This window comes from Coregonus lavaretus (assembly GCF_964263955.1).
Source record: "Coregonus lavaretus genome assembly, chromosome: 39".
NCBI classification, from domain to species: Eukaryota; Metazoa; Chordata; class Actinopteri; order Salmoniformes; family Salmonidae; genus Coregonus; species Coregonus lavaretus.
The window spans coordinates 12,989,450-13,007,447 of NC_140026.1; the positions used below are offsets into that span (position 1 = coordinate 12,989,450).

At 43.0% G+C, this 17,998-nt stretch overlaps 1 protein-coding gene across 1 annotated transcript; it reads left to right on the forward strand.

Moving 5' to 3' along the window:
* Positions 1-3,495: 3,495 nt before the first annotated feature.
* Positions 3,496-17,934, forward strand: LOC311112862 (mitochondrial inner membrane protein OXA1L-like). The gene is made up of 10 exons (XM_084156000.1): positions 3,496-3,615; positions 9,031-9,165; positions 9,403-9,679; positions 11,673-11,816; positions 12,298-12,383; positions 12,618-12,782; positions 13,050-13,154; positions 16,282-16,444; positions 16,638-16,718; positions 17,203-17,934. Exons 1-10 carry the CDS (start codon positions 3,505-3,507, stop codon positions 17,352-17,354), a joined length of 1,419 nt encoding a protein of 472 aa, XP_084012126.1. The 5' UTR covers positions 3,496-3,504; the 3' UTR covers positions 17,355-17,934.
* Positions 17,935-17,998: the final 64 nt, after the last annotated feature.

Here is a 17,998-nt window from a genome sequence, read left to right on the forward strand (position 1 = left end):
CCATGCGAAGCAGTCGAAAGGTCTCAAACCCTCTCTGACAACAATGGCTGCATCAACCAGGACCTGAAACTGCAAGACCACCACTCTGCACCAGGTACAGGTGGTCTCCGAATGCCCCTCCATTCGTGCCTGCCCTACCTGTGGCCAATTGGTGTAGCACGACAAGACCGGCTGCAAGAATGTTCTCTGCATTAAAAACTTCTGCTTTGTGTGTCTGATGCTCACACCTGAGTGCCTGACGACTGACAGATATTTCATAACCTGCTCTGAGGGAGTGGCTCCTACACTCTTAGAAAAAAGCCACTATCTAAAGCCTAAAAGGGTTATTCGGTTGTCCCCATAGGAGAACCCTTTGAAGAACCCTTTTTGTTTCCTGGTAGAACCCCTTCAGTTCTATGTAGAACCCTTTCCCCAGAGGGTTCTACATTGAACCCAAAAGGGTTCTCCTATTGGGACAGCCGAGGAACCCTTTTGGAACCTTTTTTTAAAGTGTAGGAAGACCTCTACACCCATCTGGTACAGAAACTAAGATATACATAGCTTTCATTCCAGTCATGGTAGGCACACTCCATGGTATTCACACCCCATGTTAGGCACACCCTATAACCAATTATGAATATAACAGTGATGGAATATGTATGTTAAAACCCTTTTACAATAAAATTAAATTGACATGTTTCCTAGAGTCAGATTAATATAAATCCCAGTTCTGAAACCTTTATTGCTAAACCCTAAATGTAAAGTTCACTTTCGTCACAAAGCAGCTCAACTTTTCAACCTATCTTCAAATAGCCACCCTTTGCCTTGATGACAGCTTTTCACACTCTTGTCATTCTCTCAACCAGCTTCACCTGGAATGCTTTTCCAACAGCCTTGAAGGAGTTCCCACATATGCTGAGCACTTGTTGGCTGATTTTCCTTCACTCTGCGGTCCGACTCATCCCAAACCATCTCAATTTGGTTATGGTTGGGGGATTTTGTAGGCCAGGTCATCTGATGCTGCACTGCATCACTCTCCTTCTTGGTAAAATAGCCCTTACACAGCCTGGAGGTGTGTTGGGTCATTGTCCTGTTGAAAAACAAATGATAGTCCCACTAAGCCCAAACCAGATGGGATGGCGTATCGCTGCAGAATGCTGTGGTAGCAATGCTGGTTAAATGTTCCTTGGATTCTAAATAAATCACAGACAGTGTCACCAGCGAAGCACCCCCACACCATCACACCTCCTCCTCCATGCTTTACGGTGGGAAATACACATGCTGAGATCATCTGTTCACCCACACCGCGTCTCACAAAGACACAGCGGTTGGAACTAAAAATCTCCAATTTGGACTCATCAGACCAAAGACACATTTCCACCGGTCTAATGTCCATTGCACGTTTTTCTTGGCCCAAGCAAGTCTCTTCTTATTATTGGTGTCCTTTAGTAGTGGTTTCTTTGCAGCAATTCGACCATGAAGGCCTGATTTACGGTCTCCTCTGAACAGTTGATGTTGAGATGTGTCTGTTACTAGAACTTTGTGAAGCATTTATTTGGCCTGAAATTTCTGATTCTGGTAACGCTAATTAACTTATCCTCTGCAGCAGAGGTAACTCTGGATCTTCCATTCCTGTGGCAGTCCTCATGAGAGCCAGTTTCATCATAGTGCTTGATGGTTTTTGCGACTGCACTTGAAGAAACTTTCAAAGTTCTTGAAATGTTCCAGATTGACTGACCTTCATGTCTTAAAGTAATGATGGACTGTCGTTTCTCTTTGCTTATTTGAGATGTTCTTGTCATAATTTGGACTTGGTATTTTACCAAAAAAGGCTATCTTCTGTTTACCACCTCTTCCTTGTTACAACATAACTGATTGGCTCAAACGTATTAAGAAGGAAAGAAATTCCACAAATTAACTTTTAAGAAGGCACACCTGTTAATTGCAATGCATTCCAGGTGACTACCTCTTGAAGCTGGTTGAGAGAATGCCAAGAGTGTGCAAAGCTGTCATCAAGACAAAGGGTGGCTATTGAAGAATCTGAAATATAAAATCTATTTGTTTAACACTTTTTTGGTTACTACATGATACCATATGTGTTATTTCATACATTTACATCATTTACATTTTAGTCATTTAGCAGACGCTCTTATCCAGAGCGACTTACAGTTAGTGAATACATATTTTTTTTATACTTGCCCCCCGTGGGAATCGAACCCGCAACCCTGGCGTTGCAAACGCCATGCTCTATCAACTGAGCTACATCCCTGCCGGCCATTCCCTCCCCTACCCTGGACGACGCTGGGCCAATTGTGCGCCGCCCATGAGTCTCCCGGTCGCGGCTGGCTGCGACAGAGCCTGGTTTTGATGTCTTCACTATTATTCTACAATGTAGAAAATTGTAAAAATAAAGAAAAACCCTTGAATGAGTAGGTGTTCCAGAACTTTTGACCGGTAGTGTATATATATATTTGTATTCCCAATCATGTGAAATCCATATATAAGGGCCTAATGAATTTATTTCAATTGACTGATTTCCTTGAACTGTAACTCAGTAAAATCTAAGATTTTTTATAACTAACCAAAGAAAGCCCACAGCCTGTCATTTCCAATGACAACAAATGAGTCACAGTGGGCAGAACAAGGGGCCAGTATGAAAAATGTATGCACTCACTAATTGTAAGTCGCTCTGGATGAGAGCGTCTGCTAAATGACTAAAATATAAAATGTCAACAAACAAGGAGGTGGGCAGAGCCAAAAACGAGCTAACGAAATCCTATTGGAACATTTTAGAAAACATTTGCATATTTCCATTAGGGAACGCCTACTCTGATCGCAATAACTAAATTCAATTTCTGAAACTTTCGTAAAGGGTAAAGTCTACAAAACGTAGTCCACTCTGTTCGTAACATATTCTACTTTTGGGAACAGAAAATTGTATTGAGATAAAATATTTTATCGATGAGAAAATGTGCAGAATGTTGGCCAAAATCCATCTCTTTCCATCTTCTCCCACTGCCGGCCACTGGGCTTCCTTTCACTACCATATTTGGTAGTGAGTGGAAATGCAAAGTGGATGCTTCACATTTATACATCCGGTGAAATATCTGTCTTATTGTTCTGTGGTAAAATCTTTGAAATTGTTGCGTTTATATTTTTGTTTAGTGTATTTTCTAATAGTAAAGGACTTCCATCATAATATCTTCATACTACAACACAGGAAAGTTACAGATAAAAAACAGTCTTGACTAAAAAACTTGACAGATGAAGAGAGAAAACGAACTAAATTAGCCTCTTGTACAAATATACCTAACTTACTGTCTTTCTCTTTGAAAGTTTCAATATATTTTAATTATTTAATAGTAAGATCCATATCGGCCTACATAGATTTTGTGTCAATAAAATATACCAATTATTTAGCTAGTTTCCATTCATTTTCTAACTATTTCATTTTTCATTTTTTGATAACGTGGTTTGTCCATTTATACTTTCCGTACCAGCGTTTGTTTCACTAACAATTCCAACATGGCTGCGATCAGGAGTGGGGTGACCCCGGTTTCTCTAACGATATGTTTTTTAAGACAAGCTGGAAGACAAAGTCTGGGCAACCATTCACTTACAGAGAGATGGAACCAGGTTTGAGTTGTTCATGTCTTTGTGCTGTTGAATTCATGTGTTAGTCTGACAGCAAGCGTTAACAGCGATTCTAAACAGCACGCCCAACTTCGTGCATGGCTCTGTGACTTTGAGTCAATGTTGAGCTAACGTTAGCAGGTAAGTGAATTAGCCTAAACTTTTCTATCAAATATCTACATGCCACACAAAGGATATAATATTGTAGCTACGTATGTATGCATAGCTATAACATTGTTGGTAACTGTCCGGTCCAACTGTCTGCATACACAAGTTGTCATGTTCAGACAGTTATGTATGACATGTTAGTTACACATCCATCCCCTGAAATAAAAGAACCCATACATTTTCCATAGGCATAAAATGTTTATTTCGCTCAAATTTTGTGAAGATTTTTTTTTTACATCCCTGTTAGTGAGCATTTCTCCTTTGCCAAGATAATGGATGGTGGCATATCAAGAAGCTGATTAAAGAGCATGGTCATTACACAGGTGTACCTTGTGCTGGGGACAATAAAAGGCCACTCTAAAATATGCAGTTTTGTCACCCAACACAATGCTACAAATGTCTCAAGTTTTGAGGGAGCGTGCAATTGGCATGCTGACTGCAGGGATGTCTACCAGAGCTGTTGCCAGATAATTGAATGTTAATTTCTCTACCATAAGCTGCCTCCGACGTCATTTTAGATAATTTGGCAGTACGTCCAACCAGCCTCACAACTGCAGACCACGTGTACGCCGTTGTGTGGGCGAGCACGTGTACGCCGTTGTGAACCACGTGTACGCCGTTGTGAACAGAGTGCCCCATGATGGCGGTGGGGTTATGGCATGGGCAGGCATAAGCTACGGACAATGAGCACCATTGCATTTTATCGATGGCAATTTGAATGCACAGATACCGTGACGAGGTCCTTAGGCCTGTTGTCCTGCCACTCATCTGCTGCCATCACTTCATGTTTCAGCATGATAATGCAGAGCCCCATGTTGCAAGGATCTGTACAAAATTCCTGGAAGCTGTAAATGTCCCAGTTCTTCCATGGCCTGCATACTCACCAGACATGTCACCCATTGAGCATGTTTGGGATGCTCTGGATCGATGTGTACAACCGCGTGTTCCAGTTCCCGACAATATCCAGCATCTTAGCACAGCCATTGAAGAGGAGTGGGACAACATTCCACAGGCCACAATCAACAGCCTGATCAACTCTGTGAAGGAGCTGTCGCGCTGCATGAGGCATTTGTACACTGCTCAAAAAAATTAAGGGAACACTTAAACAACACATCCTAGATCTGAATGAATGAAATAATCTTATTAAATACTTTTTTCTTTACATAGTTGAATGTGCTGACAACAAACTCACACAAAACTTATCAATGGAAATCAAATCTATCAACCCATAGAGGTCTGGATTTGGAGTCACCCTCAAAATTAAAGTGGAAAACCCCACTACAGGCTGATCCAACTTTGATGTAATGTCCTTAAAACAAGTCAAAATGAGGCTCAGTAGTGTGTGTGGCCTCCACGTGCCTGTATGACCTCCCTACAACGCCTGGGCATGCTCCTGATGAGGTGGCGGATGGTCTCCTGAGGGATCTCCTCTCAGACCTGGACTAAAGCATCCGCCAACTCCTGGACAGTCTGTGGTGCAACGTGGCGTTGGTGGATGGAGCGAGACATGATGTCCCAGATGTGCTCAATTGGATTCAGGTCTGGGGAACGGGCGGGCCAGTCCATAGCATCAATGCCTTCCTCTTGCAGGAACTGCTGACACACTCCAGCCACATGAGGTCTAGCATTGTCTTGCATTAGGAGGAACCCAGGGCCAACCGCACCAGCATATGGTCTCACAAGGGGTCTGAGGATCTCATCTCGGTACCTAATGGCAGTCAGGCTACCTCTGGCGAGCACATGGAGGGCTGTTCGGCCCCCCAAAGAAATGCCACCCCACACCATGACTGACCCACCGCCAAACCGGTCATGCTGTGGGATGTTGCAGGCAGCAGAACGTTCTCCACAGCGTCTCCAGACTCTGTCACGTGCTCAGTGTGAACCTGCTTTCATCTGTGAAGAGCACAGGGCGCCAGTGGCGAATTTGCCAATCTTGGTGTTCTCTGGCAAATGCCAAACGTCCTGCACAGTGTTGGGCTGTAAGCACAACCCTCACCTGTGGACGTCGGGCCCTCATACCACCCTCATGGAGTCTGTTTCTGACCGTTTGAGCAGACCCATGCACATTTGTGGCCTGCTGGAGGTCATTTTGCAGGGCTCTGGCAGTGCTCCTCCTGCTCCTCCTTGCACAAAGGCGGAGGTAGCGGTACTGCGGCTGGGTTGTTGCCCTCCTACGGCCTCCTCCACGTCTCCTGATGTACTGGCCTGTCTCCTGGTAGCGCCTCCATGCTCTGGACACTACGCTGACAGACACAGCAAACCTTCTTGCCACAGCTCGCATTGTTGTGCCATTCTGGATGAGCTGCACTACCTGAGCCACTTGTGTGGGTTGTAGACTCCGTCTCATGCTACCACTAGAGTGAAAGCACCGCCAGCATTCAAAAGTGACCAAAACATCAGCCAGGAAGCATAGGAACTGAGAAGTGGTCTGTGGTCACCACCTGCAGAACCACTTCTTTATTGGGGGTGTCTTGCTAATTGCCTATAATTTCCACCTGTTGTCTATTCCATTTGCACAACAGCATGTGACATTTATTGTCAATCAGTGTTGCTTCCTAAGTGGACAGTTTGATTTCACAGAAGTGTGATTGACTTGGAGTTGCATTGTTGTTTTAAGTGTTCCCTTTATTTTTTTTGAGCAGTGTATTTATTATGGATCCCCATTAGCTGCTGCCAAGGCAGCAGCTACTCTTCCAGGGGTCCAGCAAAATTAAGGCAGTTGTATACAATTTTAAAAACATTACAATATATTCACAACACATTAAGTGTGTGCCCACAAAATCTGTGTGTATAGTGTGTTTGTATGCATGTCTGTGCCTGTTTGTATCTCTTCAAATGGTGGTCACACAAGATACTGACAGGTGTTCTGATCAACGCCCCAATCTTTTTTTCTGTATTCCCAGTCATGCTGCCCTCCCGTGTAGCTCAGTTGGTAGAGCATGGCGCTTGCAACGCCAGGGATGTGGGTTTGTTTCCCACGGGGGGCCAGTATGAAAAATGTATGCACTCGCTAACTGTAAGTCGCTCTGGTAAAGAGCGTCTGCTAAATGACTAAAATGTAAAAAATTGGAAATCCATAGATTAGGGCCTAAAATAATTCTTTTCAATTGACCGATTTCCTTATATGAACTGTAACTCAGTAAAATCTTTTAAATTGTTGCATTTTATATTTTTATTCAGTATAGTTAGTTAGCATTCCCATATCAGCCAGTAACTAGCTAGCTAATGTTAACTAGATACAGCCTTGAATGATACAGCCTTGATAACACCTACAATGTATGCATACAGTGGGGGGAAAAAAGCATTTAGTCAGCCACCAATTGTGCAAGTTCTCCCACTTAAAAAGATGAGGCCTGTAATTTTCATCATAGGTAAACGTCAACTATGACAGACAAAATGAGAAAAGAAATTCCAGAAAATCACATTGTAGGATTTTTTATGAATTTATTTGCAAATTATGGTGGAAAATAAGTATTTGGTCAATAACAAAAGTTTCTCAATACTTTTGTTATATACCCTTTGTTGACAATTACACAGGTCAAACGTTTTCTGTAAGTCTTCACAAGGTTTTCACACACTGTTGCTGGTATTTTGGCCCATTCCTCCATGCAGATCTCCTCTAGAGCAGTGATGTTTTGGGGCTGTCGCTGGGCAACACGGACTTTCAACTCCCTCCAAAGATTTTCTATGGGGTTGAGATCTGGAGACTGGCTAGGCCACTCCAGGACCTTGAAATGCTTCTTACGAAGCCACTCCTTCGTTGCCCGGGCGGTGTGTTTGGGATCATTGTCATGCTGAAAGACCCAGCCACGTTTCATCTTCAATGCCCTTGCTGATGGAATGAGGTTTTCACTCAAAATCTCACGATACATGGCCCCATTCATTCTTTCCTTTACACGGATCAGTCGTCCTGATCCCTTTGCAGAAAAACAGCCCCAAAGCATGATGTTTCCACCCCCATGCCTCACAGTAGGTATGGTGTTCTTTGGATGCAACTCAGCATTCTTTGTCCTCCAAACACGCGAGTTGAGTTTTTACCAAAAAGTTCTATTTTGGTTTCATCTGACCATATTACATTCTCCCAATCCTCTTCTGGATCATCCAAATGCACTCTAGCAAACTTCAGACGGGACTGGACATGTACTGGCTTAAGCAGGGGGACACGTCTGGCACTGCAGGATTTGAGTCCCTGGCGGCGTAGTGTGTTACTGATGGTAGGCTTTGTTACTTTGGTCCCAGCTCTCTGCAGGTTATTCACTAGGTCCCCCCGTGTGGTTCTGGGATTTTTGCTCACCGTTCTTGTGATCATTTTGACCCCACGGGGTGAGATCTTGCGTGGAGCTCCAGATCGAGGGAGTTTATCAGTGGTCTTGTATGTCAATAATTGCTCCCACAGTTGATTTCTTCAAACCAAGCTGCTTACCTATTGCAGATTCAGTCTTCCCAGCCTGGTGCAGGTCTACAATTTTGTTTCTGTTGTCCTTTGACAGCTCTTTGGTCTTGGCCATAGTGGAGTTTGGAGTGTGACTGTTTGAGGTTGTGGACAGGTGTCTTTTATACTGATAACAAGTTCAAACAGGTGCCATTAATACAGGTAATGAGTGGAGGACAGAGGAGCCTCTTAAAGAAGAAGTTACAGGTCTGTGAGATCCAGAAATCTTGCTTGTTTGTAGGTGACCAAATACTTATTTTCCACCATAATTTGCAAATAAATTCATAAAAAATCCTACAATGTGATTTTCTGGAGAGAAAAAAAATCTAAATTTGTCTGTCATAGTTGACGTGTACCTATGATGAAAATTACAGGCCTCTCTCATCTTTTTAAGTGGGAGAACTTGCACAATTGGTGGCTGACTAAATACTTTTTTTCCCCACTGTACATACGTAGCTACAATATTATATCCTATGTGTGGCATGTAGTTAGATCTTTGATAGAAAACCTTGGCCTAAACATGATCATGACAAGGAAGCAATAACTTGGTGTGCGCCTCCATCTGCCCCAAAGTCAATATATTTCTTGATTTGTGATACAATTATGGTGGTCATTCGCTCTGACCATTCAAACCAAACCACAATACAGCTAACTTGGCTAGAAATAGACTTTTGCATGTGCATAATCATATGTTGCAATTACTGCTGCATTGTCTAAGTCATCCTATCCTACAATAAGCCACAAAGTAAAGTGGACCAGAAAGTAGTAGTGCTTCTTCATCTGATTTTAGCTTGTTATTGTGTCCCTCTTCTAAACAGAGGTTTCTACAGACGTCCCATCTTCACACAGTAGTAGAATGTAGGAGTCCATCGACTAGAGCTGGGCTCGGTCGACGTCACAATGGGAGGTTCTTATTGGTCAGTTCCGTGGCCGTCAGGCACAACAGCTCACAGGTGAGTCGGTGTCAATGCGAAATACAGTAACTAGTCTGATCCTCTCACAATTGTTTTAAAACATTACACCATGCTCTGGTTGTTACACCTTGACACATGTGGTCAAAATCCAAGACACTTCCTGTTGTATAATAGTTTGTCCTGTTCCTTTAGAAATCCTTCCACCTGGTTTGTAAAAGAGGTATTTTGATTGGCACAATATAAAATAAAAGCTGGCATGCTATGTTATATTTTCAGATCTCAAGTGAAACCCTTCCCACGGCATCTCCAGTGCTGGAAGCATCCATCCCCAGCACCATAGTCATGGATCCCGCCTCTATAAACCTACAGCCAATCACTGAGCAGGTATTTGAGGCTGCACCAACTGTAATGGATGTTCTGCAGGGGGTGGGAGTAGAGCTGAGCCTATCAGAGCTGGGCCTGGGGAGCGCCACCCCCGTGGGCCTGGTCCAGAACCTACTCGAGTTCATGCATGTGGACATGGGGATGCCGTGGTGGGGAGCTATTGTTGTAGGTGAGACATTTACATGACATTTACATTTTAGTAATCTAGCAGATGCTCTTATCCAGAGCTACTTACAATCAGTGCATTCATGTTAAGATAGCTATGTGAGACAACAACACATCACAATCGTATCAACAAAGTATTTATCAGCAAAGTCAGTGCTAGTATGAAAAGACAAGTGTCTTTTTTGGGTGGGTTGCCGGGGGCGCCGTGAGTTATTAAATGTACTCTTCAAAGAGGTAGGGTTTCAGACGTTTTCGGAAGATGTGCAGGGACTCCGCTGTGCTGACTTTAGGGATAAGCTTTTTCCACCATTGGGGTGCCAGGACAGAGAAGAACTTTGACTGGGCTGAGCGGGAGCTGCCCTCCCATAGGGGTGGAAGGGCCAAGAGACCACAGGTGGTGGAACGGAGTGCTCGGGTTGGGATGTAGGGTTTGAGCATAGCCTGAAGGTAGGGAAGGGCAGTTCCCCTTGCTGCTCCGTAGACAAGCACCAGGGTCTTGAAGATGATGCGAGCTTTGACTGGAAGCTAGTGGAGCGGGATGACATGCGAGAACTTCGGAAGGTTGAACACCAGTCAGGCTGCAGTATTCTGGATAGGTTGCTGGGGTTTGATGGCACAAGCGGGGAGCCCAGCCAACCGAGTTGCAGTAGTCTAGCTGGGAGATGACAAGTGCCTGGATTAGAACCTGTGCTGCTTCCTGTGTGTGGAAAGGTTGTACTCTACCGATGTTGTAGAGCATGAACCTGCAGGAGCGAGTCACTGCTTTGATGTTTACAGAGAACGACAGGGTGTTGTCCAGGACCGACGTCCAAGCTGAGATATTTGCAAGGCACGCAAAGATGTCACCACCTGGGTGTCAGAAGAGGGGAAGGAGAAAAGTAGTTGAGTGTCATCCACATAGCAATGATAGAAGAGCCCATGTGAGGATATGCAAGAGCCGATTGACTTGGTGTAAAGAGAAAATATTTTTCCACTTTGCCAGCTCGGGATTTGAACCAGCAACCTTTTGGTTACTGGCCCAACGCTCTTAACCACTAGGCTACCAGTCTCCGTTGAGTGAGCCGTCTTGAAGCCTGACTGGTTAGGGTCAAGAAGAATTGTTCTGAGAGATAACCAGAGAGTTGGTCAGGGACAGCACGCTCAAGTGTGTTGGAAAGAAAAGAAAGAAAGGATACCGGTCTTTAGTTTTTGATGTCAGAGGGGTCGAGTGTTGGTTTCTTGAGGAGGGGGGCAACTCTGGCCATCTTGAAGTCAGAGGGGATGCAGCCAGTGGTCAGGGATGAGGGAAGTGAGGAATGGGAAAACATCTCCAGAAATGGTCTGGAGGATGGGATGGGGTCAAGTGGGCAGGTTGTTGGGCGGCCGGACATCACTAGTCTCAGAATTTCATCTGGAGAAAGAGGTCAAGGCGTAAGGTAGTTCTGTGTGAGTGGGACCGGTGGGCTCAGTAGGCTGAGTGAATGAGTAACTGATGTCTTTGTCCTTTTTTTCAAGGTGGTTGACAGTCATTCGCAGGGAAGGGGAGGAGGTGGAGGATGAAGGAGGGAGGAGAAAGTGGAGAAGAGTTTCCCAGGGTTAGAGGCAGAAGCTTGAAATTTAGAGTGATAGAAAGCATCTTTAGCAGCCGATACAGAGGAAAATAAGGTAGAGCGAGAGGAGGGAGTGGAAGGATAATAGGTCCTCCGGAGGTTTGGTTTTCCTCCATTTCCGCTCAGCTGCCCGCAGCCCTGTTCTGTTAGCGCGTAGTGAGTCACAGACCATAGAATTAGGAATGAATGTAATTGAATAGGATCTCTATGGGTGAGACCCTCCTCATCAGAACTCTGTGTGGGTTGCCTCAGCCTGTCTAGCTTCAAATCATCAGACTTGAGTCCAATATTCACAAGGAGATACTTGGTTGTAAGAGGCTTTTGGTATTTATCTTGATGTATTGCTGACTTTCCTTATTTTTTTATTTTGTCCATTTCTGTTTTTCTCTTACACACCCACACCCACAGGCACGGTGCTGGCCCGCATCATGGTGTTCCCGGTCATCGTGAAGGGTCAGAGGGAGGCAGCCAAGCTGAACAACGTTATACCAGAGATGACCAAACTCACCAACAAGATGAACGAGGCCAAACAGAGCGGAAACAAGTTTGACTGTTAGTCTTCTCTCTCTCTCCTCCTCAACTCATTTCTGTTTAATGACATCTGTATCCTCCCTCTGTATTTATCCCTCTTTCATCTCTCATTGGAACTGCTCCCTTCTTTTGCTGCTCTACTCTTCTCATTTCGTTATTTCCCAGATAGAGATGAAGCCTTATACTAAAAACCATTTTCAATGGAGAATCTCCATTGCTTTTAACTCAATGACTAGGCTTGATCTCTGTCCAGGAAAGCGGCCCTTACAAAAATTATATATATTTTTTTTTTTACATAAAATAACAAAAATCCCAACAAATCAGCTCCAAGTGATTTTTATTTTGGACATCTGTTCCAAAGTATTCTCATGCATAATATAGAGATATATATGATCGTATTCAAATGTAAGCAAGGTTTGAAATTATGTTTTTAGTTTTGATTTTAGTGTGTGATGTCTCCCTCAGTTTCTCATGTGAGGTAATATTTCTGTGTTTCTCCTAGTTGCTAAGGCGTACTCTGACCTGACCATGTTCCAGAAGAAGCATGACGTCAACCCTCTTCGTGGCTTCCTGGTCCCTCTGGTGCAGGTCAGTTACAGCTACGTCTCTCCCCCCCCCCCCCCCCCTCTCCCTTCACTGATTTGAAAGAAAATAACTGATATATAAGTAATGATGGAAACTCCCACTATAGCCCATGCCTCCACAAAATCCAATGCTTTACGATTTATGGGAAGTATTGAACAAGGAGAAAGAAGATATTAATGGGACCTAGTATTTAGGACCCAAGACTAATCCCACCTCTCTCCCTCTCTCTTTTTCCAGACTCCAGTCTTCATCTCGTTCTTCATTGCTCTCAGAAAGATGTCCTACCTCCCTGTCCCCAGTATGCAGACAGGAGGGTGCTTGTGGTTCTTCGACCTCACAGCAGCAGACCCCTTCTACATCCTCCCCATCGCTGTGACCGGAACCATGTTCGCCATCCTGGAGGTAAGTTTAGTCAAGTCATAACCCTGTCCCCAGGCTATTGCGCATTGGGCGGACATGTCTGGGGAAATATTATTCAGCTGTGCTGACCTTGATTAGCTTTTTTTTTATATATATATATTTAATGTTTTATCAAACAGAATATTATAACTTTTCTTTTATAAATGTTTTATTGAAATATTTGAATGCAAGATTATGAATAATATTTGCATAGTATTAACAGTATTGAGCCTGAATAACAACCACCTGTCTGTCTCCCTGTCTTCTCAGTTGGGGGCAGAGTCTGGTGTGGATAACCCTAACCTGAAAGCCATGAAGACTGTGTTCAGAATCATGCCCTTCGTCATCCTCCCCCTCACCATCAACTTCCCCACGGTCAGTCGCTCTCTTTGTTTCTCTCTGTTTATCTCTTGCGCCCCCCTGTGGCAGTATCATAAATAGTATGCAGTAGCCCTGGGATACTTCTGTTCATTTCGTTGTGATTCAATCTTTAATATTTTTCCAGGTTAGTCGTGTTGAGATAAAAAGCTTCAGTGTCACAAGTGTATCTCTGTCTGGCTTGGCATTATGGAGCCAGTCTGCTAACCTGTTTCTCTCAAAGAATAACAACAGGTAGTGTGGTTGACAATGCTTTCAGTAGTATTGGGCTACTTTGTTAATTTCCTTGTTATTCAACCTTTATTTAACAAGGTTAGTCTCGTGGTGATAAAAACAGCAGGGTCATGCAGAGCCCGTGGTCTAGCGGTAACCCTCCTGGCTGGTCACCTACAGTGCCTTCATTTTAGTTTTCGCAACAAAGTATCGATTTAGCCAGTCAACTGAAAAAAAGGTTTGTATGTTGCTATGACAACCAGCTCAATTTGCTGTCTGTCTTGTTCGGACACATTCACTTTTATATGGGACGGTGGAGATCGCAATTCAATATTGAAAAGGTCGGAGAGACAGACAGCAAGGTTTATACAAATCTCTGCTGTTGAAAACCAAATGCTAGTCTAAAAGAAATGGGAGATAATATCTAGATGCTTTTTATAGTGGAGATCAAGTTTATACATTTGCTGGCAGGGTTGATGAGACAGTGGATTGCGCAGTCAGATGGAACTGAGTAAATAGGCATTTCAACGTCATAGATTTAGCCGGTGGTAACTTGTGAAATAGACTCCAGCTGGAATGCAGTTTTAACCAATCAGCATTCAGGATTAGACCCACCCGTTGTATAAAAGATAAGAGATTGGTGTGAGAGACAGACAGCGGCAGTGGAATATTTTTTTTTTTTTTAATTGTTCTAAATGAATAAAAAATGAAAAGATGAAATGTCTTGAGTCAATAAGTATTCAACCCCTTTGTATTCAACCCCTTTGTTATATAAGTGTAAATGTAAATGTGTAAATGTAAAATGTTATGACAAGCCCAAATAAGTTCAGGAGGAAAAATGTGCTTAAGTCAGATAATAAGTTGCATGGACTCACTGTGTGAAATTATAGTGTTTAACATGATTTTTTGAATGACTACCTAGTCTCTGTACCCCACACATACAATTATCTGTAAGGTCCCTTAGTCCAGCAGTGAATTTCAAACACAGATTCAACCACAAAGACCAGGGAGGTTTTCCAATGCTTCTCAAAGAAGGGCACATATTGGTAAATGGCACACAAAAAAAAGCAGACATTGAATATCCCTTTGAGCATGGTAAAGTTATTAATTACACTTTGGATGGTGTATCAATACACTCAGTCACTACAAAGATAAAGGTGTACTTCCTAACTCAGTTGCCGGAGAGGAAGGAAACCGCTCAGGGATTTCACCATGAGGCCAATTGTGACTTTAAAACAGTGAGAGTTTAGTAGCTGTGATGGGCGAAAACTGAGGATGGATCAACAACATTGTAGTTACTCTACAATACTAACCTAATTGACAGAGTAAAAAGAAGGACGCCTATACAGAATAAAAATATTCCAAAACCTGCCTCCTGTTTGCAACAAGGCACTATAGTAATACTGCAAAAAAATGTGGCAAAGCAATTAACTTTTTGTGCTGAATACAAAGTGTTATGTGTGGGGCAAATCCAATACAACACATTACTGAGTACCACTCTCCATATTTTCAAGCATAGTGTTGGCTACACCATGTTATAGGTATGCTTGTAATCGTTAAGGACTGGGGAGTTTTTCACCAAAAAAAAAAAAAAAATGAAAGAAAGAAACGGAATGGAGCTAAGCACTGGCAAGGCTAAGCTAAGCTTAGACGGAAAACCTGGGTATCTGCTTTCCACCAGACACTGGGAGATGAATTCACCTTTCAGCAGGACAATAACCTAAAACACAAGGCCAAATCTACACTGTGGAGTTGCTTACCAAGAAGACAGGGAATTGAATTCTAAATAAATCACAGACAGTGTCACCAGCAAAGCACCACCACACCATTACACCACCTCCTCCATGCTTTACGGTGGGAAATACACATGCTGAATTTATCCGTTCACCCACACCACATCTCACAAAGACACAGTGGTTGGAACCAAAAATTGCACATTTGGACTCCAGACCAAAGGACAAATTTCCACCGGTCTAATGTCCATTGCTCGTGTTTCTTGGCCCAAGCAAGTCTCTTCTTCTTATTGGTGTCCTTTTAGTAGTGGTTTCTTTGCAGCAATTCAACCATGAAGGCCTGACTCACACAGTCCCCTCTGAACAGTTGATGTTGAGATGTCTGTTACTTGAACTCTGTGAAGCATTTATTTGGGCTGCAATTTCTGAGGCTGGTAACTCTAATGAACTTATCCTCTGCAGCAGAGGTAACTCTGGGCCTTCCATTCCTGTGGTGGTCCTCATGAAAGCCAGTTTCATCATAGCGCTTGATGGTTTTTGCGACTGCACTTGCAGAAACTTTTCAAAGTTCTTGAAATGTTCCGTATTGACTGACCTTCATGTCTTAAATTAATGATGGACTGTCGTTTCTCTTTGCTTATTTGAGCTGTTCTTGCCATAATATGGACTTGGTCTTTTACCAAATAGGGATATCTTCTGTATACCCCCCCTACCTTGTCGCAACGCAACTGATTGCCTCAAATGCATTAAGAAGGAAAGAAATTCCACAAATTAACTTTTAAGAAGGCACACCTGTTAATTGAAATGCATTCCAGGTGACTACCTCATGAAGCTGGTTGAGAGAATGCCAAGAGTGCGCAAAGCTGTCAAGGCAAAGGGTGGCTATTTGAAGAACCTCAAATATAAAATATGTTTTGATTTGTTTAACACTTTTTTGGTTACTACATGATTCCATATGTGTTATTTCAAAGTTTTGATGTCTTCACTATTATTCTACAATGTAGAAAATAGTAAAAAATAAAGAAAAACCCTTGAATGAGTAGGTGTTCTAAAACTTTTGACCGGTAGTGTATATTTTTAAACAACAACAAAAACAGCAGGGTCATACTGCTAAAAGAGTGTCTTTGTCTGAGCATCAAGGAGCTAGTCTGGAAATCTCACATTTCTCTCTCTCCCAGGCGGTGTTTACGTACTGGATGACATCCAACTGCTTCTCCCTGGCCCAGGTGGCCCTGCTCAAACACCCACTGGTCAGACAGAAGCTGAGGATCCCAGAGAGGATCGAACACCCGGTCTCCGGCCAGCCCCAGAACGAAGGCTTCATCGATACCATCAAGAAGGGTGGGTGTAGTGGAACTGATGTGAAGGGGTGGGGATGTGTCATGGAGTCACCTGTGAAAATAGTCTCCTCTCTTTCTGGGTTGGATTTGCTCTGTGTATTTGTCTTTCTCTCTTTCTTTCCTTTTCACTCACTCTCGGACATACATTCTCCTCTTGCTCCCAATTAAAACATGGTTGTCTGTCTCTCCTATAGGCTGGAAGAACGCTCAACTGGCCCAGCAGTTGGAGGAGAGGGAGAGGAGGATGAAGAACCACCTGGACATCGCTCCTAAAGGTGCCTTTTTACCGCCACCCCTTCTTCAGATCAGCGCCATTTTCTACATTTACTCTATTTTATTTTGCTCCTAAATGGAATGTTTTCACAGCAGGTTGACGTTTATTGTCATGAGTCTTGTCCTGGAGGCAGAACTGAGCGATTTCCCCATAGGCCAGCAGCAAAGTCAACATGGACTATATTGTAAACATTTATGAAAACAAAAATGAGCTTTTTGGTCTTAATTTAAGGTTATGGTTAGGGTTAGCAGTGTGGTTATGGTTAGGTTTAAAATCAGATTTTCTGACTTTGTGGCTGTGCCAGCTAGTGGCCACTCTGCAAAGCTGCCTCCAGAACAAGATTCATGACGTTAAAACGCTAACCTGCATTTTAACAGGTACCTCAGTGATTAATTTTTATCTGTGAATATTGTAGTGGGTTTATGGTTTTCCTTTCTTTCACCTCATGCCTTTCTCTCTCTCTTTGTACTGTCCTCTCCAACCAGGTCCACTGAGGCAGACCTTCACCCACATCCCTCTACAACAGTCAACACCATCCATTCCAGCAACAACATCAGCAACCAAGTCAGCCAAAGCAAAACAAGCGGCCCCGGCAACCGGTGGTAAGGAGAGGCCATGGGAGGAGACTATTGGTTGAAGAAGAGTGACAGACAGTTTGAAGGCCCAATGAATCATGTGTACATATTTGAGGGAGAGTGGGATTGGTAGAGAACGTGGGCAATATTCTAAATAAAGAGCAAACTTCTGTTGCCTTATAAAGTCTGTTTACATTATGATAACCTGAATTCTTATTTGAAAACATGAAATCGGTATTGTTCATTATATCCATTGGAATGACGGCAAGGGAATTGTTACAACTAGTGTTTGCATTGTACATATCTATGGTGGGAATCGAGTCATTTAACATTTCCATCAGTAATTTATTATAAATAGTCTAAAGAATTGATCAACTCAACCAAAACCCTCCCCTTTGTTTAAATCAACTCACATGTTGAGTGAATGAGGAAAGATTATTCTTAATACGTTGATTAAAAAATATAGCCCTTTGCTTAAAAAAAAATCTTAAAGGCTGCAGGTGGAATGGACATTTACATAGGACAAATCTAACACATTTTCCACAAAAATAATTGTGCCTAGAGCAACCTGTATACTACTATTCTCGCCTAACCACATACAACGAACTAACCCTCAGTAATTATATTACTTTCCGACATGTCTTCAGTGCCTCTGTCTCTTGTTTCCTTATTGATGTGACTTCAGAAGTATCAGTAGTGACTTATG

What these genes read in the sequence shown, in the direction of transcription:
- LOC311112862 (XM_084156000.1), top strand. Translation starts at nt 3,505, where the DNA reads ATGGCTGCGATCAGGAGTGGGGTGACCCCGGTTTCTCTAACGATATGT. An exon ending in TTACAGAGAGATGGAACCAG is followed by an intron (nt 3,616 to 9,030) that starts GTTTGAGTTGTT and finishes TCTTCTAAACAG; the next exon opens with AGGTTTCTACAGACGTCCCA. An exon ending in GAGCGGAAACAAGTTTGACT is followed by an intron (nt 11,817 to 12,297) that starts GTTAGTCTTCTC and finishes TGTTTCTCCTAG; the next exon opens with TTGCTAAGGCGTACTCTGAC.